Here is a 24,740-nt window from a genome sequence, read left to right as displayed (position 1 = left end):
CTTCTGTGTCTGTATTTATTGGTTTCCCTTTTCTTTGTTGAAGAGGGTCTGTGCAATCCTTCTGCCTAGTCCGCCATCTTACCCCGCCTGGCTGCTTTTTCTTGCCGTGTGGACTTCCTCAATACAACTGCTCATGCCATCAAGCTAGCAGGGAGAATCTCTGAATTCAGGGAGAACTCTGTCCCTTTTTTAAGGCCCTTCACTTGATTATATCAGGCCTGTACAAGATAATCTCTGTTTTGATTAATTCAAAGTCAAACTGACTCGGAACATTTGCAAATTCCTTTCACCTTTCCCATGTTCTGTTGGCTGGAAGCACATCACATGTCTCATCCACACTCAAGGGAAGGGATTATATAAGAAGTCAACACCAGGGGGCAGGGAACATAGGGGCCATTTTAGAATTTTGCCTGCCACAGTCACATTTTTCTGTTACTTAAGGATTAATTTCATCTTTTGAGGTCTATTTTCAAGCTTAGCTAGGGACAGCTAAAGTAGTCTACTCAGGATACTTCAACCCTCCGGTTGCAGAGTAAACTTTCTGGAGTCTCCCTGAATACCCCAGGGGATCACCAAGAACTCTCTATTCTGACTGGTTGGAACTTGACTTTTTCTCTGCTTTCTGTGAGGTCTGAGACTTGTTCAGAATACATGTCCTCTGTAGTTTTTTGCTCAGCCTAATGGAGTTTGATTCTATGCATTCACAGACTTGCACACAGTAAAGTCTGAAGAGATTTCCATAAGTTTCTGGATCTTTTTTATTTTTAGTTTCTCTCTTTTTGTATCTTTGCTTCACAACTTCCAGCCACTTTGGCATTCCTAACCTTTGATCTTTATCTACTCAGTTTAGCTCTGTTACCCTGCTCTGTTTGGATTCTCCCTCCCTATAACTGTGCTCTGACATTGTATTCAGGCATTCAGGCTTGTGGGGTAAATTAGTGGACATAACTATCCAATTATTGGAAAAATGGAGATGGGAATTAAACTATTCTGGTATTTATGAAGGTTTTTGACTAAAGTGATTGAGTGATTGTAGGGTTCACTTCATTTCTTCTCCTTTCCTCAGGTAGTACAGTCATGTGCTGTCTGTTGGTCAGTGTCTAGAAAACAGTTATTTTGTACTTTTTTTTTTTTATGGTGGGAAGTTAGTTCCTATATGCTTGCTTCATGGTCAGAAGCAGAATGGAAATATCTATTTTGATTATAAAACCCTATTCTTAGTCTTAATGTAATTCATGTTACCCCTACTGGAGCTTTACTGTTGCTGACATCTATACATAATGGAAACACTGAGAAGATTCTAAATACCCTCTAATGTACAAATCCTTCACTCTAGTATCACTCTCAAGAGCATCTATTGGAGTAAAAATGTTGGATTCACAGAAGATTACTATTATTGCATAGGTTAATACCACAAAATAACTTTGTAATCTTAGGCATATGAGCTGAACATTTACATTAGGTACATACACTCCTTGGAGAGATCAATCATGAGAGAATAGAAGGGCTGTATATGCACAGGAAGACAGCTCGGGTGCAGGAGTGCATGGGAGGCAAGGACACAGGGAAGAGGTAACTATGGGGAGGAAGTGGGAAGAGAGCTGTTGCATTGTGGGAAATTGAAGTCAGTGTCATGAGACAAAGTATATGTGTACTGCTGTATGGAAAATGAATTTTCTCTGTAAACTTTCACCCATATCACAATAATTTTTTTTTTTTTTTTTTTTTTTAAATAACCTTGTAATCTTGATATGTATGATCTGGAACACTAAACAAATCACAGGATGTCAAGAATGCAACCAAAACAGGAATTTTTCTGTTGCCTTAATTATTGATCTCTAATGGTTTGTTGTTTTGGTTGCATTCTTGAGATCCTATGATTTGTGGAGTGTACCAGATCATACATATAAAGATCGCAAGGTTATTTTGTGGTATTAACCTATGTGGTAATAGTAATCTGTGGATCCAACATTTTTATTCAACTGATGTTCATGAGAGTGATACCAGAGTGAGGGATTTGTACTTTTTTTCTTTAGAATTGAGGTAGCTATTGAGATTTTTTGAGCAGGATGTCAGTGTGAATTGTGTATTTTAAGAGTTAATTTTACATAAGTGTGCTAGATATATTGGAGCAGGGAGAGGAAGAAATTAAGAAGGAGTCTAGTTAGGTAATTTTTGTAGCCCAGGTAAAACATAGAAAGGACTTATCAAGGTTAATGGCCATGAGATTAGAAAGAGGAGACCTCATATGAAGTGAATAAAAGAGGATGAAAAAATCAAGTGATAGTGAAGCTTTGGAGCTTGATTCTTAGACCATTAACTGAAAAGGGAGAGGGGCAATTGGTTTTGAGATACTTGTTTTGGACAGACTTGTTAAATTTAAGGGCTTGTGGGATACAAGTGCAGATATCATCCAATTATTGGAAAAATGGAGATGGGAGTTAGAATATTCTGGTATTTAGGAAGGTTTTTCACTAAAGATAGAGGAGAATGATTAATGTGTCTTGTGCTTAATACGTAGTGGGTGTTCATAACTTTTGAAATTAATTGATGAGGTACAGATCCATAGGATTTTTTTTTCTTCTATATTGCTTGCATATCCAGTAATTACCCTTTTATATAATTAAAAATGGAAGAATGTTTTACTTGATTTTTCAAGTTGCTTATGCTGTTCCAGAGTTAAGACTACATTTTTTTACTTTTTATTTAGGAGGTGAAGATAGAGAACTTGCTCAGAGGAGGAAAGAGAAATACAGACTAGAACTACTGGAACAAATGGCTGAGCAACAGAGGAACAAGAGACGGTAATGAAAGGTTTGCATTTCAAAAGGATGTTTTGAATTTAAGTTACATCTTATAAAATGCATTTGTGTATCATAACATGCTGTTAACTATTATGTAGTAAAATAAGGGCTGTTTTTCCTAATATGATTTTGGATTTGTAAATCACTTATATTTCAATTTCCACATTGTAAATCAGCCAGAGTTATAGAACAAATACTATGTTAAGGTTCTGTAGTGATACTGCCTCGGGAATGCAAGGAGGGGTTGTTATGAGTCAGGACCAACTCGATGGCACATAACAACGACGACAATGTTAAGGTTCATTTTCTTTGTCATAGGTAACAAATAAGACTGTATATATTTGATAAGAGGCCTTTTATATTGTTTCATTAACTTCCTCAATTTTCGATTGAGGGCTGAATTTAATGTTATCCATACCCTCTGCATTATCCCATATATAGTAACAAGTATAAAAGTATTTTATCTTTTTTTAGTCTAAAATGGTAAACACACATATATTGCAATATAAAAATAATCATGTGGTAAGTTCACAGATAGTTATATTGTATACAAGTTTCAGGGTAATCTTTTTTTTTAATATAATCTTTTGTAGGTATTTGTGAAATAGTAATTGTAAATTAAAATTAGGAGTAGAAATCTTGGTTCTAGAGAATTTGAACCAATCATCTTTTAGTTTTGCCTTTTTTCCTTTATCTTGGGGCAAGACAATGTATGCTGTTGGATATTAAATGTCTTTAACATGATTTTCTTAAAAACTCTTATTGGAAAGTATAGTATTTATATTTAATTTGTTACCTTTGTTTTTGCCAACTGAAAATATACACGTATCCTGTAAGAAGTTTTTTGTTGTTTTTTCACAAAGTAAAGGTTTTGTTTTATTTTTGCACTTGATGCTGTGTGAATTGTTTAGTCTCTGAAATATCCCAGACACTGGTTTAATGGTATACATTCCAAGTTAGTCACATGTGACTTCCAGGTGACTTTGCACTAAATCAAGGAGCTCTGGTAGTGCTGCAGTTAAAGCATTTGGCAGCTAACTAAAAGATCGGTGGTTTGAACCTACCAACCTCTCTGTGGTTGAAAGATGGGGCATTCTCTTCTGTAAAGATTTACTGCCTTGGAAACCCTATAGGGTAGTTCTCTGTCCTGTAGGGTTGCTATGAATCAGAATTGACTTGATGACAGTGGGTTGGGTTTGACTTTTTGGTTGCACTAAGTCAGTAAATTGTTTAAGAATTATTTAAGGCTTTATTGTCAAAGGAATTATTTATAGTTGGAAAGGTTATTGCATAGACTTTGTAAGTGAGTTTATTTCAATAATTGTTATTTTGGTATTGTTTACTATATATATTACTTTAATATATAAAACTTTAATTTTGTTTAGAGAAAAAGATTTGGAACTCAGCGTTGCAGCTTCTGGTGCACAAGACCCTGAGAAATCGGTGAGGGTTCATGGCATCTTTTAATATTTAATCTTTTGTTTAAATAACCCTCAAATGTGGTGATTAGGTGGAGATAGAGGATTTTGGAAAAACCGTTAAGAACAGTAATAAAATAAATGAAATTCAGTTCTTATAAAAAGTAAATGCTAACTCTTAGCTAAGGAGCTTTGGTGATGTAGCGGTAAAGGCATTTTTGGTTGATAACCAGAAGGTCAGTGGTTCAAACCCACCAGCTGCTCTGTGGAAGAATGATGAGGCAGTCTACTTCTGTAAAGATCTATAGCCTTGGAAATCCAATGGGGGGTCACTGTGAGTTGGAATTGACTCTATGACAGTAAGTTTGGTTTGGTTTTTAACTCTTACCTGTTCTTTGTTTCTCTAAGATATTTTTCATTTGAGTGTTATATTTTAATTTGTTTTAAATTGGTCCTTTATATTTTGTTCAAATGTACTATTTCATGGGAGAGGTATCTCAGTTTAATTTACAATAGAATTAATATTTTTCTTAAGTATACCTTTACACTTTTCTTATATCAGAGTGATTTCCAAGGAAATGGAAAGCTTTAATTCTAGTCTTTAAGCATTTTACTAATTTTCATTTAAAGTAAAGCTAGAAAGATAATAACCTATCTTTACTTTAATTTTGCAATTCTCATCATTAAGGGGAACAAATTACTCACAACATTGCAGTTAAATAAGGAGGAAGTAATAATTTATTGCTGTGATCAAAATGCAGTTTTTCTGTAGTTGGATATGTAGTAATTATTTGCTAAGGCAAGGTTTTTGCTTGATGTTTGAATGATAATTAAGAAGCTGTAATTAATTTCATTAAAGAGTTCATTTTCAAAAAGAATGCAGCATCTTACAATTATTCAACTGTAGACAACTCTTAGTTTTCTTGTAAATACACTCAATATTTATCTTCTGGGTTATCTGTTTAAAAAAGTTAACTACTATATTACCATCACTCCCAGTGAGCTTTGTACTGCTCATAAAATAAAACTTTTAGATGAACCTGAGAAATTAGTTTTGGGAAGATAAACATGGTAGGAAACTGATAAATTCCAAAGCTAAATATCTTCTGTCAATAAATACTTTCAAAGTACATTTGACAGTCAGAAACTTCCTTTAAATATCTTGAACTTTTTAATGTAATATGGTGGACATGTTAAATCTTGGAGTTGTAGATACTTTAATATTTGGTAGACCTTCTGATTATTTGTCGGTGAATAAAATCCCTTTGAGTTTTAAGTTACTTTATGACAATAAATAAATGAACTATAGTGACTTAATAGATTTTTGGGTTTATTTTTATGTGAAAATTTTAGTAAAGAACACATCTAGAGAATCTAGAATATAGAGCAGGAGTCAGCAAACTGTGGCCTGTGGCCAGATCTAGTTGCCACCTATTTTTGTAAATGAAGTTTTTTTGAAACACAGTCTTGCTTATTCGTTGACATGTTGTCTGTGGCTGCTTTCCAACTATAGCAGAGTTCAATAATTGTGAAGGGATCTTATGGTCTGCAAAGATATGTTTACTCACTGACCCTTCACAGAAAAAGTTTGCTGAGACCTGTTCTAGAGACTACAGTTGACCCTTGAACAACATGACTTTGAACTGCGCAAGTCCACTTAGACATGGATTTTTTTCAATAAGTATATTGGAAAATTTTTTTTTGAGAACTGCTACAGTTTGAAAATACTTGCAGATTAATAGAAAATCCTAGACATATAAAAAAAATTAAGAAAAAGACATGTCATAAATGTATAAAATATATGTAGATACTAGTCTCTTTTATCATTTGCTACCATAAAATATATACAAATCTATTATAAAAAGTTAAAATTTATCAAAACTTACGCACACAGACACTTACAGATATGTGCCATTTGCAGTCAAGAGACATGTAAAGAAACATAAAGAAGTTAAAATTTATCAAAACTTATGCAGACAGACACTTACAGATATGGTGCCATTTGTAGTCAAGAGAAATGTTAGCAAACATAAAAAGATGTATTAAATAGTAACTGCATAAAATTAATGGTAGTGCATATTATATTTCTGTAATAATTTAATAGCCACCTCCTATTGCTGTTATGGGAGCTCTGGTAGCATAGTGCCCAAGGCACTTGACTGCTAACCAGAAGCGTGGTGGTTCAAACCCACTAGCCACTCCTCGGAAGGAAGATGGGGCAATCTACTTCCATAGTGATACTGCCTCAGAAACCCACGGAGGGGTTGCTATGAGTCGGGCCCGACTTGACGGCACATAACAACAACAACAACAACAACAACAACAACTTTGCTTTTATAGGAGCTCTGGTGAAATAGTGCCTAAGGTATTTGACTGCTAACCAGAAGGCTGGCGGTTCTAACTCACCAGCCACTCCTCGGAAGGAAGGTTAGGTAATCTACTTCTGTAGTGATACTGCCTTGGAAACCTAAGGAAGAGTCGCTGTGAGTTGGGTTTGACTCAACGGCAGTGAGTTTGGTTTTTGGTTTATTGCTATTATGGTGAGCTCAAGTATTGTGAGAATCTGCTTAAACCACCATTGTGATACTAATCATCTCCATGTGAGCAGTTCGTCTTGCTAGTATATTATGAATTGCTGAAAAAAATGATCTTTTGCAGTTCTCATGTATTTTTCATCATGTTTAGTGCGATATCATAAACCTTGAGTAACACCTTAAGTCTCATATGAGGTGTTACTACTAATGTTGAAAATGTACTTAAGAAGCAGAGGAAAGTCATAACATTACCAGAAAAAGTTGAATTGATGTCTGCAGTTGTGGTTACCTACCATTTCAAGATAGATGAATCCAGTGTAAGGACCACTGTAAAAAAAAGAAAAGGAAATTCATGAAGCCATTGCTGTAGCTATACAAGCAGGTGCAAAAACCATGTACCTTTTGCTAAATACCTTTTTACCTCATACTGAATATGCACCTTTTATGAGGGTACAGGATTGTTAAAAGACAGGCATACCTATAGATTCTAATATGATTTGAGAAAAAAGAAAGTCATTATATGACAACTTAAAGCAAAAGGAAGGTGAAGGATCCAAGGCTGGAGAATTTAATGCCAGAAAAGGATGGTTTGATGATTTTAGAAAAAGGTTTGGCTTTAAAAATGTCAAGATACAGAAGCAGCAGCTTATGCAGACCAAGAGACAGCAGATGAATTCTCAGACATCATTAATAACTGAGGAGAAAGAATATCTGCCCTGAATGGGTTTTTAATACAGACAAAAATGCTCTATCCTGGAAAAAAAATGCTACACAGGACATTTATTAATAAGGAAGAAAAGTGAGTGCCAGGATTTAAGGCAGGAAAGGATAGACGAACTCTCCTATTTCGTGTAAATGCAGTTGGATTTATGATCAGGATTGCCCTTATCTACAAAGCTGCTAACCCCTGAGACAAAGAGAAAAGATAAGCACTGGCTGCTAGTCTTTTGGTTGTACAACAAAAAAGCCTGTTTGAGAACCCTTTTTCCAAATTGGTTCCTGAGGTTAGGAAGTACCTAGCCAGTAAGGGACTGACTTATTAAAAAAAAAAAAAAAAAAAAAATCCCAAGGTTTTATTTTTTAAATGATATTTTATTGTGTTTTTTGGTGAACGTTTACACAGCAAATTAGATTCCCATTTGAGAATTTCCATGCAAATTGTTCAGTGACAGTTATATTTTTCATAATGTGTGAACATTCTCTTTAATTGTGTTCTGGTCATTCCATTTCTGGTACCCTTGTTTTCCTGCCCCCTTGTCTTCTCATCTTTGCTTTAGAGTAATTATTGACCTTTTGGTTTCATATAGTTTTTTTTTTTTTTTTTTAATGGAGTACTGTACTCACAGGTAATATCCTTTGTTTTGTGTTCTCCTGTGTTATTTCTCTGTGACTTCAGGAGATAGTTTTGGTTCAGGGTTTAAGTTTAAAGAGTATCTTGGGGTTATAGTCTCAGGGAGTCCTGCTAGTCTCAACTGCTTCAGTAAGTCTGGACTTTTTTTTTTTTTTTTTTTTTAATGATGATTTGGGTGAAAGTTTATAAAACAAATTCATTTTCCATTCAACAGTTCATATATACATTTTGTTTCATGATGTTGATTGCTGTCCCCACAGTGTAACAGCTCTCTTCCCACTTCCTCCCTGTGGTTACCTTTTTCCTATTCCTTTCCTATGCATTTTTGCCCTCTGAGCTTTCTGCCTGCACAAGTAAGTACCCTTCTGCTCTTCCATGATTGACTGTTGTAAGGAGTGTATCTCCTTGGTGTAATTGTTCACTTCATTGGCCTGTCTATTGTTTGGCTGAAAGTTAAGACATGGGAGTAAGTCCAATTCCAGGCCTGAAGAGTTACTAGGGGCCATAGTCTCAGGAGTTCACCAGTCTCCATCAGACCACTAAGCCTGGTCTTTTTTGTGGTTTTGAGTTTTGTTCCACATTTTTCTCCCACTCTATCCATGATCTCCAATTTTGATCCTTTTTTGAGTGGTTGACAGTGGTAATCAGGCACCAACTAGCTCTTCTGATCTCAGGGCCATGTAGGCCGAGGTAGGGGACTGCCTTTTAAACTTCTTTTGATAGTAGGCATTGTCCTTGTCACCCAGAACCCCATGAGTTCAACAGCGAAGGTGTCAAAATGATCTACTTGCTCCCAAAACACAATGTCTTTAATCCAGCCTCTAGATCGGGAGTCATAAGGACTTTTATGACTAGTTACACAGTACTCTATGGAAAGGATTGTCAGTGCTATGGAAGAGAATCCTGATAGAGAGAACATCATAAAAGTCTGGAAAAATTATACCATTGTAGATGCCATTGTCTTTATAGAAAAGGCCACTTAAAGCCATGGAGCCCCAAACAATAAATACCTGCTAGAGAAAACTGTGTCCAGATGTTATGCATGACTTCATAGGATTTTGATAGAGCCAATCAAAGAGATCATGAAAGAGATTGTGGAAATGCCAAAAAAGGGTGAGGGTGAAGGGCTTCAAGATATGGATCTTGGAGAATTTCAAGAATTAATAGACACCGCACCAGAGGAATTAACAGAACATGACTTGTTGGAGATTAGTGCTTTTGAACCAGTGCTAGAAAACAAACTAGAGTTCCAATTATTTAAGAATGCTTTTGACTTCTTTTACAATATGGACACTTCTATGATATGGGCACTGAAACTAAAGCAAATGGTGGAAGAAGGAATGGTACTTTATAGAAACATTTTAGAGAAAAGTAAAAAGTTGGATGAATTATGATGTATTTCTGTAAAGTTACACTGAGTGTACCTGCCTCTCCTGCCTCCCCTCCTTAGCCTACTCAAGGTGAAGACAATGAGGATGAAAGACCTTTGTGATGATCCACTTCCACTTAATGAATAATAAATAATCATCACGCTGTACAGTTAATAAAGTTATCTGTTGTGTATGTGTGTAAGTATATTTGTGTGAAAATCTAATAACTGTACAGCAAGAACTGTGTTGACTGTTTATGTTGTCAGTACAGCTTCTGGTCAACAGTAGGCTATATTAGTCAAGTTTTTGGAGGGTCCAAAGCTACATGTACATATTCGACCATGTGGGAATTGGTGCCCCTAACTCCCGCTTGTTCATTGGTCAACTGTACTTTGGTAACAGAAATGGCAATTGGGTAGAGAAGTAGTATAGCATTATAGTATAATAGAAAGAGTACTGTCTTTAAAATTAATATCTAGCTCTAGTTGTTATTTGATTAGTTAGATGACCTTAGGTGATGGATGCACTTCTTGGGGAGCCCCAGTTACCTCATTTATAAAGTAAGGGTAAGTCCTTCAAAATCTTTTCTAGCTGTAAAATTCTGTTATTCTGTGAGTGACTTAAGTGCCTGCTGATAGTTTGGGACAAGAGGGTCTTTTGAGGTCCCTTCCACCTTTAAATTTCTGATTATATATAACAAACATTTTTTTTTTTTCTTTATTTTAGCCTGATAGACTAAAGCAGCTTAGTGTGACACCAAGACACTTTGAAGAGACGATACCACCTGAAAAACCCAGAGTAGCTTTCCAGACACCTCTCCCTCCTTTATCTACCTCATCTGTCCCACCCATTCCATCAGATCACTCCGTCCCTTCTCAATATGAAGATTTGCAGAAAGGACTCCACAGCACCCTTGGTGAAATGGTGCCACCCAGGTGCTTGTTTCTAATGTTCTGTGTTGGGGAACTAGGTAAGGTATTGCTAAATGTTTTGAAGAATATGCTGAGGCAGGTAACATTATCCTTCAGAGATTTTATGCACTTAACAGCTTTTGCCAATAATTTCTCCTCTTCTTTTCATTGTTGGTCTCTTCTTTGCTAATATAAAACCAGTGGAAGTCCTTATGACGTTCTTTTATTGTTTAAAGATGCTTTACTGTTTTCAGAATGAATGATTAAATACATTTTATTTTAGGTTTTGTTTTGGAATATGTATTTTTAATGGTTTTTAACACGTAAAAGCTATGTATTTTCTTCTATTTTGTAATTTCCACTTGGCAAACATTGAATTCTTTCTTCAGTTTATGCAGAAAAGTTTCTAATGTGACTCTTCAATACATGATTTTATTTTAGCTTCTGTTTCCTTTGACTCTTTCTCTGGATAACTTAGGTGCTATATAACTTAAATGCCCAAAATAAAAAGTGTTGAGATTATAAACCTGTAACTTAAGTATTATGGAAAAGATTAAATTCTGTAAATGAAAGGCATTGTATTAATGTTATCATTAAATTATCCATATATACATTATACATACAGAAAATCCTGTTGTTAACATTGATATGTTTTCTGAACTATACTTTCTTCTCTTAGTAGTACTTGGACTTATTTTTGCTTAATATTAATGCATTAATTATAGGAATGTATTTATTCATCAGTTTTTTTTTCCCATAGAATTTTTTAACATTGTGTTTTCTGGGCTATATGTTCTATTTTCAAAAGGACTTGGTCTTGTATTTTATTTTACTAACACATTCTTTGGACTGTATTTATCAGATCTTTTGCTTGTTTCATCTCATGTCTTCCCAAATAAAAATATAAGGAGGGATAGTGATTACAAAGCATGGTATATGATGGTTTTAGCACTGGAGTAGGGATCGAAACACTTGGCTTCACTATCTGGATTTTGGACAAGTCATACCTTTGTGGAACTTCAATTTTCTCATTTGTAAAAGTGGAATAGTAATATTTTTTCCTTGATTACAATTACGGGGTTGTTGTGGGGATTAAATCGTGTGTGTATATATATATAAAATGTGTACAAAAAAATGTAAGGTTTAAGGATGATGATCGTTCACTTTCATAGCAGTTATTCAACTGCATTGTTGATGTATCTTTCGGGTGAGGATAGGATAAAGTTAGAAACTGAGAGTAACTAGTTGATATGAAATGTACTACTAAAGAGAACTTTAATGTCTTCTTAGTCTTTCGGAATTATTTTGCAGTATATACCAAGGAGTAATCTTTTAAGATACCTCAAAAGTGGAAATATTCTAAAATGCTCTTTTTCTTTCTCCTTAGCTAAGGGAATTTGCCTTTTGCTACTTTTACTATTGGAAAATAATGCATCAGTGGAAATACAGATATATTTTCCTGAGCAGTAATGAAATGCTAACATAGTGGTTTTCAGAAGTTTTAGATTTATGAATACTAAAGATTATATTGAGATATTACTTCCTTTGAAAGAACAATACATTTTATACTTTAAAAGTACATCCTTTCCCTAGTCAGATGAAACCATTTGTGATCATGCTGTGTTGTAGCTCTTTGCCTTCTCTTCATGGACCAATCCCCTTCTCCTCTAGCTGTGTGACTAGCTCATTCTAGTAACTTGGCTTGAACCGTGTTTATTCCAGAAAGCCTTCCTTGTGTTTTCCTCCCTATGCAATTTAGATGTCCCTGCTCTGTGTTCCTATAGCATCCTACATCTAATTCTATTATTTCATTTACTATACCTTGCTGTAATTGTTTATTTCTATATTACTCCTGAGGGCTAGGAACTATATCTGTCTTTATTTGACACTGACACATAATGACTATTGGATATTAAGATTTCGTGTTAGATAAGTGTTGTAGCTGCAATTTTGAAGTTTCATACTATATTATTTACTTTTTGAGTCATACTTTTAGATGAAAGATTAGAGCGAAAGGGTGGCTTTTCTAAAGCAGCTATTGAACTTTCAGCAATGTTTTTGTAAAATAATAACATCTTGATTTTAAAAAAGGTATGCAATGAAATATGAGAAGAATTTTCCAATTTGCTTTTAATATAGAATTGCACCTCTGCCTCCACCTCCCCTGCTACCACCTTTGGCTTCTAACTATCGAACTCCTTATGATGATGCATACTACTTTTATGGGGCCAGGAATCCTTTGGATCCCAGTCTTGCTTACTGTAAGTTATCTAAAGAGTAGTACTTTTTCCAGTGGTTCAATCTGGAAAATTGCTTTTTGTGCAAGCAAAAACATAAGTGAGAAAAGCATAACTTCTTTTAATTCATATATTACATATTTATGACTTAATAAACACCCTATTTTAAAACCTAGTTATATTTCACGGTTAATTCCTGTTCACCCTGATTTTAAAATAACTACTCTTTGTGTTCTTATGTTGTTCTTTGTTAATTCCTAACTCAGAAGGAAATATTGATGCTTTTCTATAGGTAACATTTTCATTATATGCCTTTTACTATAGGGATAAATAAAGTGTTATTAAATGGGTACCCTGAAATAATTTTTTTTTCCTTTAAAGATGGTTCAGGAATGGTAGGAGTACAACCTGCAGCATATGTCAGTGCGCCTGTCACCCACCAGCCAGCACAACCTGTTGTGTAAGTCGTTAGTTAAAATAATAATTTATTTAAAGAATTATTTGTCTTTCATAGAACCTGTATTATTAAACTCATTCTTTTTTCTTCAGAACAGATGTAACTTGTTTTAATTTCTGGTGATTACATAACCATTTCAAAACATTTTCTTTTAAATGTTAAAAGCATTGCTTTAAAGTCGATATATCATAGAGAGTGAATTTTACAAATTAAGAAAAATCTTATTTTTCTCATTATTAAAGCCATGTATGCAATTCTTAACAAATTAGAATACAAATAAGAAAAAAAAAAACAAAAACAAAGAATCACTTAAAATCTCATTAAACCAGAGTTAGTCATATCCATACACATTTTCAAGAAGTCTTTCTGTGTATAACATGTATACACATTCAACAAAAATATACATGCAATACACACAAAATTAGTATTGCATATATTGTTCTGTAACCTGTTAAAAAATTAACAATATATTATAAACATTTTTTCAATATCAGTAAATATATAGCATCAGTTTTTTAAAAATTAAATGCTTTGTTTTGAGATAATTGTTATTCACAAATAGGTATAAGAAATTATACAAAGAGATCATTTGTACCTTGTGGCCAGTTTCCCCCAAGGGTACCATTTTGCAGAATACAGTATGCAACATCAGGATATTGACATAAATACATTTATGATACAGAAAGTACATTAACATCTCCACAAGGATTCTCATGATACTATTTTATAGCCACACTTAGTTCCCTTCTGTCCTGAATTCCTTCTTAACTACTGGCAACCACTAATCTGTTCTCTATTCCTATAATGCTGTCATTTTAACAATGCTACATAAATGGAATCATGAAATATATAACTTTTTAGGATTGGCCTTTGTTTACTCAGCAAATTCTCTGGAGATTCATCTAGATTGTTGCATGTGTTAATAGCTTGTTCCTCCTTATGGCTGAGTAGTATTCACAGTGGTGATGCACCACAGTTTAACCATTTACCTGTTGCAGGATATCTGGTTGTTCCCAGCTTGGGGCTATTTTGAACATTCAACTACGTTTTTTTTTTTTGTGTGTGTGAACATAAGTCTTTGTTTCTTTAGGGTAAATGTCTGTGAGTTTAATTGTTTGCTTGTACATGTTTAATTTTTTTTTTTTAAAGAAACGGCAAATTATGGAAACTTCACTGTCTTCACATCCTTGTCAACATTTGGTGTTTAGTTTCCAAATGTTTAAAGACTTGCCTGGTTTAAATTTTTTTATTTTTCAGGTGTGTTTTGTGTCTCAGAATATGGTCTCTTTTGGTATCTGTTCATTGGGCACTTGAAAAGAGTGTGTTTTCTGTTGTTACTGAGTGGAATGTTCCTTCTGTGTTGAGTAGAATCTTTTTGGTTAATGGTGATATTGTGTTCTTCTATATCTTTGCTGACTTTCTGTCTAGTTGTTCTGTCAGTTGTTGACAGAGGAGTAGTGTTATGGACTTTTCCATTTCTCCTTTTAAGTTTTATCAGTTTGTTATTTTACAACTTTGTTGTTTGTTTCATACACATATAAGCAGCTGAGTAGCTGCTTTGGATATGTGGTCTGCTTCCCCTATATAAGAAGCAGCTTTGGGAATGGTTTCTAGTTTATGGCATGCTTGGACCCTGCATGTATCCATGTCGTTGTTCAGCAGCCTGCCATGCTGTGATGACCTTGGGGCTTACAATGGACTTGAATTAATGGCCTGCTGTGTGGTTTGGTAACATCAGGACTGTGCCATTTTATTTGTCGACCTTGGGCTTGTTAGCTTCAGCAGCCAATAGCTGCCTGAGTAAAGAGATGCCTCTAGCTTCAGTGGAGCAGAAGCAAGAGGCAGAGCTGGACCACAAGGTTGAGGGGCTTTCACCCAGCCCCTAGAGCCTGGCACTTTGAACTCGGACTTCTAGCCTCCTGAACTATAAGAGAGTAAACTCCTGTTTGAAAGGCCATCCCATTTGTGGTATATTCTTGTGAGTGGCACTAGGTAACCAGAACAGTGAGTTGACCCATTTATCATTGTGTAGTGTCCCACTCTTTCTCTGGTAATTTTCTTTATTTTATAGTTTACATATCTGATACTAATATAGCCATTCCTGGTTTTCTTTAATTGATGTTTTTGCTCTCAACCAGCCTATGTCATTATATTTGAAGTAAGTTTTTGTAAATAGTGTATAATGAAATCGTGTTTTCAAGTCCAGTCTGCTAGGTGTTGTCTTAATTGGTGTATTTAGACCATTTATATTTAATGCAGTTATTGTTATGTCAGGGCCTGAATTTGTCATTTTATTTTTATTCTTGCTTGTTGTTTTTCATTTCTTTGTTTTCTTTTCCTTCTGGTGGGTGACTTGAACATTTTCTGTAATTCCAATTTGATTTACCTATAGTGTTTTTTGGGAGTCCTTGGGTAGTATAAATAGTTAACATGCTTGGCTGCTAATGAAAAGTTTATAGGTTCAAGTCCACTTTCTACCTCGGAAGAAAGTTCTGGCGATTTACTTGGAAAATCAGCCATTGAAAACCCTATGGAGTACAGTTCTACTCTTAAACACATGGGTTTGCCATGAGTCAGAATCAACAATGGCACTGGTTTTTATAGTGTTTTTGAGTGTATTTCTTTTTATGGCTTTATAAGTTGTTGCTCAAGGTATTACATTATACAAAAGTTACCAATGTTGCCATTTTATCAGTTTGAGTGAAGATAGAAACTTTCTTTGTCCCTTTACCCTCCCCTATTTATTATATGGGGCTACTTCTGTAAAGGTTTACCCCCTCAGAAACCCAGTAGGGGTCACTATGAGTCGGAATCAACTTGATGACAGTGGGTTTTTTATTTATTATTTAATTGTCTTAAATGTGATTTAGAACCACATAACAAGTGTTACAGTTTTGCTTCAATTGTCAAACATAATTTAGAAAATTTGAGTTTTATGTCCCAATATTACTACTTACCATCCACCACTCATCTGTCAGTTTGTCATACTGTGGTGGCTTATGTTGCTATGAGGCTGGAGGCTAAGCCACTAGTATTTCAAATGCCAGCAAGGTCACCCATGGTGGACAGGTTTTTGAATCAGACAGCCATTTTGAATAAGAGAAGCATATGCTCTACTATGCTGGGAATGGCAAATTGAAGAGGAATGGCATGGCATTCATTGTCACAAAAAACATTTCAAGATCTAGCCTGAAGAACAATTCTGTCAGTGATAGGATAATATCCATATGCCTACAAGGAGGACCAACTGGATACTACTATTATTCAAATTAATGCATCAACCACCAAGGCCAAAGATGAAATGAAGATTTTTTTGACCAATATAAAAACTTATTATTACTGGTAATTGGAATGTAAAAGTTGGAAATAAAGAAGAATCACAGGTACTTGGAAAGTATGGCCTTGGTGATAGGAATGATGCCAGTGATCACACAATAGAATTTTGCAAGGTGAACAACTTATTCATTGCAAATACCTTGTTTTCAACAACATAAATGGTGCCTATACATGTGGATCTCACCAAATGGAATACACAGGAATGAGACTGACTACATCTCTGGAAAGAGATGATGGAGCTCAGTATCTTTAGCCAAAACAAGGCCAGGAACTGACTGTGGAACAGACCATAATTGCTCATATGCAAGTTCAAATTGAGGCTGAAGACAATTAAAACAAGTCCATGAGAGCCAAAATATGACCTTGATTATATCCCATCTGAATCTAGAGACCATCTGAAGAACAGATTTGATGCATTGAATACCAGTGACCAAAAAACAGACAAGTGGTGGGATGACATCAAGAACATCATCCATGAAGAAAGCAAAAGGTCATTAAAAAAACAGGAAAGGAAGAAAAGACCAAAATAGATGTCAGAAGAGACTCTGAAACATGCTCTTGAACAGAGAGTAGTGAAAGCAAATGGAAGAAATGATAAGATAAAAGAGCTGAACAGAAGATTTCAAAGAGCAGCTTGAGAAGACAGAGTCACTTACTATAATGAATTGTGCAAAGACTTGGAGTTAGAAAACCAAGAGGGAAGGAAGTGCCCAGCATTTCTCAAGGTGAAAAAACTGAGGAAAAAATTCAAGCCTTGAGTTGCAACATTGAAAGATCGTATGGACAAAATATTGAATGATGCAGGAAACATCAAAAGAAGATGCAATGACGTGGATCAACATAATGAAAACATTATGCTAAGTGAAAGAAATCAGAACCAAAGGGCACACATTACATGATTCTATTTATACATAATGTCCAGAGAGGCAAATCCAGAGAGACGGAAAGAAATTTACTGGTTGTCAGGGATCCGGGAACAGGGGAATGACTATTAATGCATATGGGGGCATCTTTTGGAGTGATTAAAATGTTCAAAAATTAAGAATAATGGCTGCACAACTTTGTGAATACACTGAAAACCACTGAAAGAATGAATTTTATGGCTTGTAAATTATATCTCAATAAAGCTATCATTTAAAACAAAACAAAACAAAAAAAAGAAGATGGAAAGAATACACAGAATCACTATACCAAAAAGAATTGGTCAGTGTTCATCTATTTCAGGAGGTGGCATATGATCAAGAACCAATGGTACTGAAAGAAGAAGTCAAAACTGCACTGAAGGGATTGGCAAAAAAAAAGAAAAAAAAAATGCTCTTGGAATTGATGGACTGCCCATTGAAATGTTTCAGCAAATGAATGCTGTGCTGGAGGCACTGACTCATCTGTGCCAAGAAATTTGGAAGACAGCTCCTTGGCTAACTGAGTGGAAGATATTTATACCCATTTCAAAGAAAAATGATCCAACAGAATATAGAAATTATCAAACAACATCATTAATATCACACACAAGTAAAATTTTGCTGAAGATAATTCATAAATGGTTGTAGCAGTGTATTGACAGGTGATTTCCAGAAATGCAAGTGGGATTCAATAGAGAACATGCAGTGCGGGATATCATTGCTGATGTTGGATGGATCTTGGCTGAAAGCAAAGAATACCAGAAAGATGTTTACTTGTGTTTTGTTGACAATACAAAAGCATTTGACTCAGTAAATCGTAACAAGTTATGGATAACATTGAGAAGAAGGGGAATTCCAGAACATTTAATTGTGCTTATGAGGAACATGTACGTGGACCAGGAGGCTGTTCCTTTAACAGAACAGGGAGATACTGCATGGTTTGAAATCAGGAAGGGAGTGCATCAGGGTTGTACCCTTTCACCATACTTACTCAATCTGTGTGCTGAGTGAATAATCCAAGAAGCTGGACTATTTGAAGAAGAATATGGCATCAGGATTGGAGGAAGACTCATTAACAACCTACGATAAACAGACAACACAACCTTGCTTGCTGAAAGTGAAGACACTTGAAGCACTTAACTGATGAAGATTAAAGCCTGTGATCTGCAGTATGGATTACGTCTCAATATAAAGAAAACAAAAATCCTCACAACTGGACCAATAAGCAGCATCACATAAATGGGGAGAAGATTGAGATTGTCAAAGATTTCGTATTACTTGGTTCCACAATCGACATCAATGGAAGCAGCAGTCAAGAAATCAGATGACTTATTGCACTGGGCACCTCTGCTACAAAAGACCTCTAAAGTGCTGAAGATTAAAGATGTCTCTTTGAAGACTAAGGTGTGCCTAACCCAAGCCATGTTATTTTTAATAGCCTCATTGCTTACCATGTCTTTGTCCCATCTTGATGTTCTGAAGTTCTATCTTTTCTAATTTTCTTTAGCCATTTTATTAGGATAGGTCTCCTGGCAACATAGCCTCTTACTTTTCCTTCATCTGAGAATGGGTTAATTTACCTATCATTCCTGAAAGATATTTTTGTTATTGGATCTAGAAAACTGGGTTGGTGGTTTTTTCTTTTCAATACCTAAGAAATATTATATAAGTTCCTTCTGACTCCCATGTTTTGTTCAGAAATTCACTGTCATTCTGATTATTTTAATCCTGTAGTTAAGGTTTTTTTTTTTTTTTTTTAATCTCTGGCTGTTTTTTGAGATAATGTCTTTGTCTTTAGTTTTCAGGGTTAATTATACTGCATCTTGGTGTGGATTTCTTTGCATTTGTCTTGTTTGAGGTTTGCCCACTTTCTTGAATGTGTAGGTTTAGTCTGTTATCAAATTTGGTAAATTTTTCACCATTATTTCTTCGAGTATTTTTTCAGTCCCACCTTCTTTCTCCTCCTATTCTGAGACTCTGATAAAATGATTGTTAGATTTTTTGTTAGAATCCCACAGGTCTCTGATATTTTGTTCATTTTATTTTAGTCCACTGTCTTTCTGTTGTTCAGATCGGGTAATTTCTAATTTCCATTGTTCTGAGCTTTTTATTTCAGTTACTGTGTTTTTTAGTGTAAAATTTTCATTCATTTGGTTCTTTATGTCTTTTTTCTTTCCTCAGACTTCCTATTTCTTTGTTGAGGCTTTCTTTTTTTTTTCCCCATTTGTTTCAAGTGTATTTGTAATTTCTCCTTGAAGCATTCTTATCATAGCGGCTTTTAAATCTTTGTTAGAGAATTGTAACATGTTTGTCCTATCATTGTTGACATCTGTTGATTATTATTTCATTCAGTTTGAGATTTTTCTGGTTCTTTGTATAAAAAACCAACAATACCAAACTCACTGCATTGAGTGTATTCCAATTCATAGAGACCCCCATTGGGTTTCTGAGGTTGTAAATCTTTATGGAAGTAGATTGCCCCATCTTCCTTCCACAGAGCAGCTGGTGGGTTTGAGCCACTGACCTTCTAATTAATAGCCAGATGCCATCAGAGCTCCTTGGTTCTTTGTATAATGAGTAATTTGTTATTCAAACCTGGATATTTTCATATTATGTAATGAGATTCTAGATTTCATTTAACCTTATGTTTTGCTTATTTTTCTAACAGCACTCTGTAGGAGAAGGTGAAGGGAATTACCTCATGCTTCATTACTGCCTGGTAGAGATAGAAGTCCAAGTTCCCCACTTGGCCTCTGTTGACACTAGTGGCATAGGCTCCTGTGCAGGGGTGGGAGTTCTAGTTTCTCATGTGTTCTCCACTGATATTATAGTGGGGAGGGAAGCTCATTACTGATGGGTGATGGAAAAATTCCTGGCTCTCTACTGGGCCTCTTCTAGCATCACTCTTGGGGGAAGGGCAGAGGGTATCTTGCCATTGTTGGATGGGGTTGGAAGTCTAAGCTCCCTCCACAGCCTCCACTGATACTGTAGTGGGAGTTAGGGCTTGTTTCTTGGTGGTAGGAATTAAAGTCTTGCTCCATACTTGGTCTGTACCGGCACCGTTCTGGTGGAGGTGCTGGGCCACCTCATTACAGTTTTATGAGGTGAAAGTCTAGGCTCTCCATTTGATCTTTGTTGGGGGTCACAGTTTTTTCCTGTGGTGGATGGCTGGAGCAGAGCAAGTATTTTCTAACAGTTTTCCGTCTTTCTAGTCTCTTCCTTTCCTGGTTCTTCGACTAGAGTGTTTAGGCTTTAGTTGGGATTTTACCCATAATGTTTTATGACATTTCTGTATTGTCACCTTCTTCAGCTCGTCTGAGATCAGGGTTGTATGCTTTCACCACACTTACTCAATCTGTATGCTGTGCAGTTAGTCTCAGCAGCTGGACCATATGAAGGAAAACACAGCGTAAGAATTGGAAGAAGACTCATTAACAATCTGCAGTATGCAGGTGATACAACCTTGCTTGCTGAAAATGAAGTAGACTTGAAACACTTACTGATGAAGATCAAACCCTACAGACTTCAATATGGATTACATATCAACATAAAGAAAATTCCTCACAACTGGGCCAATAAATAACATCATGATAAATGGAGAAAAGATAGAAGTGTTCAAGGATTTCATTTTACTTGGATCTACAAGCAGTGTCTATGGAAGCAGCAGTCATGAAATCAAATGGGCAAATCTGCTGCAAAAGAGCTCTTTCAAAGTGTTCAAAAAGGACTAAGGTGCACCTGACCCAAGCTATGGTATTTTCAATTGCCTCATATGCATGTTGGACAGTGAAGTCTCTTTCTTCATGAAGGAGAATTTGTGCCTTTGAATTGTGGTGTTGATGAAGAATGTTGAATATACCAGGGATCTCCAGAAGAATGAACACATCTTTATTGGAGGAACTACAGCCTGAATGCTCCTTTGAAGGGAGGATGGCAAGAGGTTGCCTCACTTACTTTGGATATATAATCAAGAGGAACTGATTTCTGGAGAAGGACATCATACTAGTAAAGTAGAGAATCAGAGAAAAAGAGGAAGACTCAGTGAGATAGATTGACACAGTAGCTGCAGGAATGGCCTCAAACATGGCAGTGATTAGGAGGATAGTGCAGGACTGGGCAGTGTTTTGTTCTGTTGTACTGAAGAGTCACAACTGACCCAACAGCACCTAACAACAACTTATTTTGGTGGTGTTGTGAATGGAATTGTTTTCTTAATTTCATCTTCTAATTAATCATTGCTAGAGCTCTGGTAGCGTAGTACCTAAAGGCACTTGACTGCTAACCAGAAGGCTGGCGGTTCAAAGCCACCAACCACTCCTCGAAAGGAAGATGAGGCAATCTACTTCTGTAGTGACACTGCCTCGGAAACCCAAGGAGGGGTTGCTATGAGTTGGGTCTGACTCGACGGCACATAGGAACAACAACAACAAGTATATAGAAGTATATAGTATATAGAGAGGAGCTCTGGTAGCATAGTGCCTATGGCACTTGACTGCTAACCAGAAGGCTGGCGGTTCAAATCTACCAGCCACTCCTCGGAAGGAAGGTTAGGCATTCCTACTTCCATAGTGATACTGCCTCGGAAACTCAAGGAGGGGCCGCTATGAGTCGGGGCCGACTCGATGGCAAATAACAACAACAACAACAACATAGTATATAGAAGGGAGTTCTGGTAGTACAGTGCCTAAGGCATTTGATTGCTAACCAGGAGGCTGGCGGTTCAAACCCACCAGCCATTCCTCAGAAGGAAGGTTGGGCAATCTACTTCTGTAGTGATACTGTCTCAGAAACCCAAGGAGGGGTCACTATGAGTTGAATCTGAATCGACAGCAGTACATTTTTCATTTGCGTTAGTATATAGAAATACAATTGAAATTTGTATTTTGATGTTTATCATACAATTTTGCAGAACTAATTTATTTCTAATAGTTTTTGTTTAATGAATTTCTTATCATTTTCTATATATACATGATGATGTCACTTGTTAATATGTATATAATTTTACTTCCCTTTTTTCCAAATGATGCCTTTTAATTCTTTTAATTGTCTAATTGTCCTGGGTAGAACCTCTGCTACAATGTTGAATAAAGTGTTAAGAATGGACATCTTGTCTTATTTCTGATCTAAGGAAGAAATCATTCAGTCTTTTACCATTAAGTATGATGCTATCTGTGGATTTTTCTTAAATGTCCTTTATCAGGTGGAGGAAGTTCCCTTCTATTGTTAATTGTTGATTGCTTTTATCATGAAGGGATGTAGATTTTTTAAAAACATTTTATGTGAAAATTCACCCAGCAAATTAGATTCCCATTCAGCAATACATACACAAATTATTCTCTAGTTCCAGTGCCCACAATGTGTTGGCAGTCTCAGCATTTCCACTCTGCCTGCCTTGTTTCCATCTGTCCAGTTTCCCTGTTTCTCCATACCTTGTCTTTGCTTTTAGGTAAATATTAACTCTTTGATCTTACATAGTTAACTGTTTATAGAAGTCCATTCCTCAGGGGTGTTACTGTTTATTTCATAGAACCTTCTGTTATTTGGCTGGAAGGTGACTGCCAGAATGGCTTCAATTCCAGATTAAGAGGGTATCTTAGGGCACTAGTCCTCGCAGTTCCCCTAGTCTCTATCATTCTAGTAAATTTGAACTTTGTTCTTTTTCTCCCCGCACCCCTCCCCCCTTTCTAACTGGTACCTTCTATTGTGTCCATGGTCAGAAGTGTTGATGGTAGTCACTGGATTCCATCTAGTTCTTCTTGTCTCAGGCTAGAAGAGCCTGTGGTTTGTGTGGGCCATTAGTGCTATAGACTAATTTCTTTCTTGAGTCTTTGGTTTTCCTCACGGTGTCTTGCTCCAGATAGCAAAAGACCAGTAGTTGTATCTTGGATGACTGCTCATAAGCTTTTAATACCTGAGACATTACTCATCAAACTAGGATGTAGAACATTATCTTTATGAACTAAGTTATGCCAATTGACACACAAGTGGGTAGTCCTGAGCCTTCAAATCCTGTAAATCAATCCCTTGAAGTCTTTGGAAATATTTAGGAAATATATTTGTGTTATTATATATATGCAAGACATACAAATATGTATATGCATATGTACATATACAAATATGCTTATATATGCATGTACATGTACTCCCATATACCTTCCCACACCCATATGGCATAAATACTTACTTATGTAACTACTCACATATTTTTTGCTTGTTATTACTGTTGCTGCAAAATTATATATGTTATAGCATTTACTGTGCTTTGTTGTTGTTGTTATGTGCTGTTGAGTTGGCCCTGTCTCATAGTGACTCCTCCTTAGGTTTCCAAGGCGGTATCACTATGGAAGTAGATTGCCCAACCTTCCTTCCAAGGAGTGGTTGGTGGGTTTGAATCACCACCTTCTGGTTAGTAGTCAAGTGCCTTAGGCACTTTGCTACCAGAGCATTTACCGTAGTTATCCTTTATTCTTACATATCTCTCAGTGTCTTCATTTACCTTGGTCAAGTTGTACTGATTTCCCCATATTGTATATTGCCTTTCCCATCACCAGAATTATCTCATGGCTACTATCACATGAATAATTTCTTTCATAAGGATCAGCACAAGGCTGGTCCCTATGAGGTGGAGGTAAAAGGTGTCCCAAACGTCCTACTTTTCCAAACTGCTGTAGCTCTCCATCATCTCTAACATCAACTGCTCTTCCTCCCCTGAGTATTCTCTCTTCCTGTCTTAGTGTTCTGTAATTCACTGTAATGTCTCACAGAATTCACAGACTGCCAAAGAAATGGCTCATATGCTTGTGGAGGCTGCCAAGTCTCAAATCCTTGGGTCAGGCATCAGTCTGGAGGATTCTCTTTACTCATGTGGTTGCAGGGGCTGACAAACCCAGATCAGTATGTCGGACAATAAACTGCAGGCTCAAGGCCTAAGAACCAGTGATCAGATGATGATGAGCCAGATACAGGATCCAGAGCAAGAGAGGGAATTTGGCCAAAACGTTCATATGTATTGGATGCAGACCACATCCTTTAGGAACCTAAGTTGATGACTTGAGTCACACCCTCTAGTTAGGTGGTGAGTCAAGATATATCCCACCCTAATCCTGCCTTCTTAACATAACAGACAGTTCACTCCAAAATGGGACCATAACCACAGGTGTAGTGGCTAGGATTTATAATATGTAACAAAACGGAGGACTATGTCAAAAAGGGCTACATTAAATAATTCACTGTACCACAACTATCTAGAAAGTGTTCCCCCTCTGTCCCCCTCTCATCCTAGTAGCCATCAAAAATGTTGCTTTCTTTGTGTCTACCTGTTCTTGACTTTCTTTTTTTTTTTTTTTTTATTAGGATTTGGGTGAAGATTTACAGAGTAAATTCACTTTTCATACAGCAGTTCACATATACTTTGTCTCAT

At 36.1% G+C, this 24,740-nt stretch overlaps 1 protein-coding gene across 1 annotated transcript in view; it reads left to right on the top strand.

The window, feature by feature from the left end:
* CSPP1 (centrosome and spindle pole associated protein 1) overlaps positions 1–24,740 on the top strand; it is a 203,204-nt gene that overhangs the window by 77,304 nt on the left and 101,160 nt on the right. The window contains exons 9-13 of the mRNA XM_042782168.1: positions 2,711–2,804; positions 4,190–4,247; positions 10,204–10,412; positions 12,528–12,649; positions 13,007–13,085. Of these exons, the coding sequence (XP_042638102.1) occupies positions 2,711–2,804; positions 4,190–4,247; positions 10,204–10,412; positions 12,528–12,649; positions 13,007–13,085 (562 nt within the window). The remainder of the gene's footprint in view (positions 1–2,710; positions 2,805–4,189; positions 4,248–10,203; positions 10,413–12,527; positions 12,650–13,006; positions 13,086–24,740) is intronic.

This window comes from Orycteropus afer, unplaced genomic scaffold (genome assembly GCF_000298275.1).
Source record: "Orycteropus afer afer isolate SDZICR_OR568_19922 unplaced genomic scaffold, OryAfe1.0 scaffold00252, whole genome shotgun sequence".
Lineage (NCBI taxonomy): Eukaryota > Metazoa > Chordata > Mammalia > Tubulidentata > Orycteropodidae > Orycteropus > Orycteropus afer.
The sequence above is the reverse complement of the archived record's forward strand: the minus strand, read 5'-3'. Positions and strand labels throughout refer to the sequence as shown.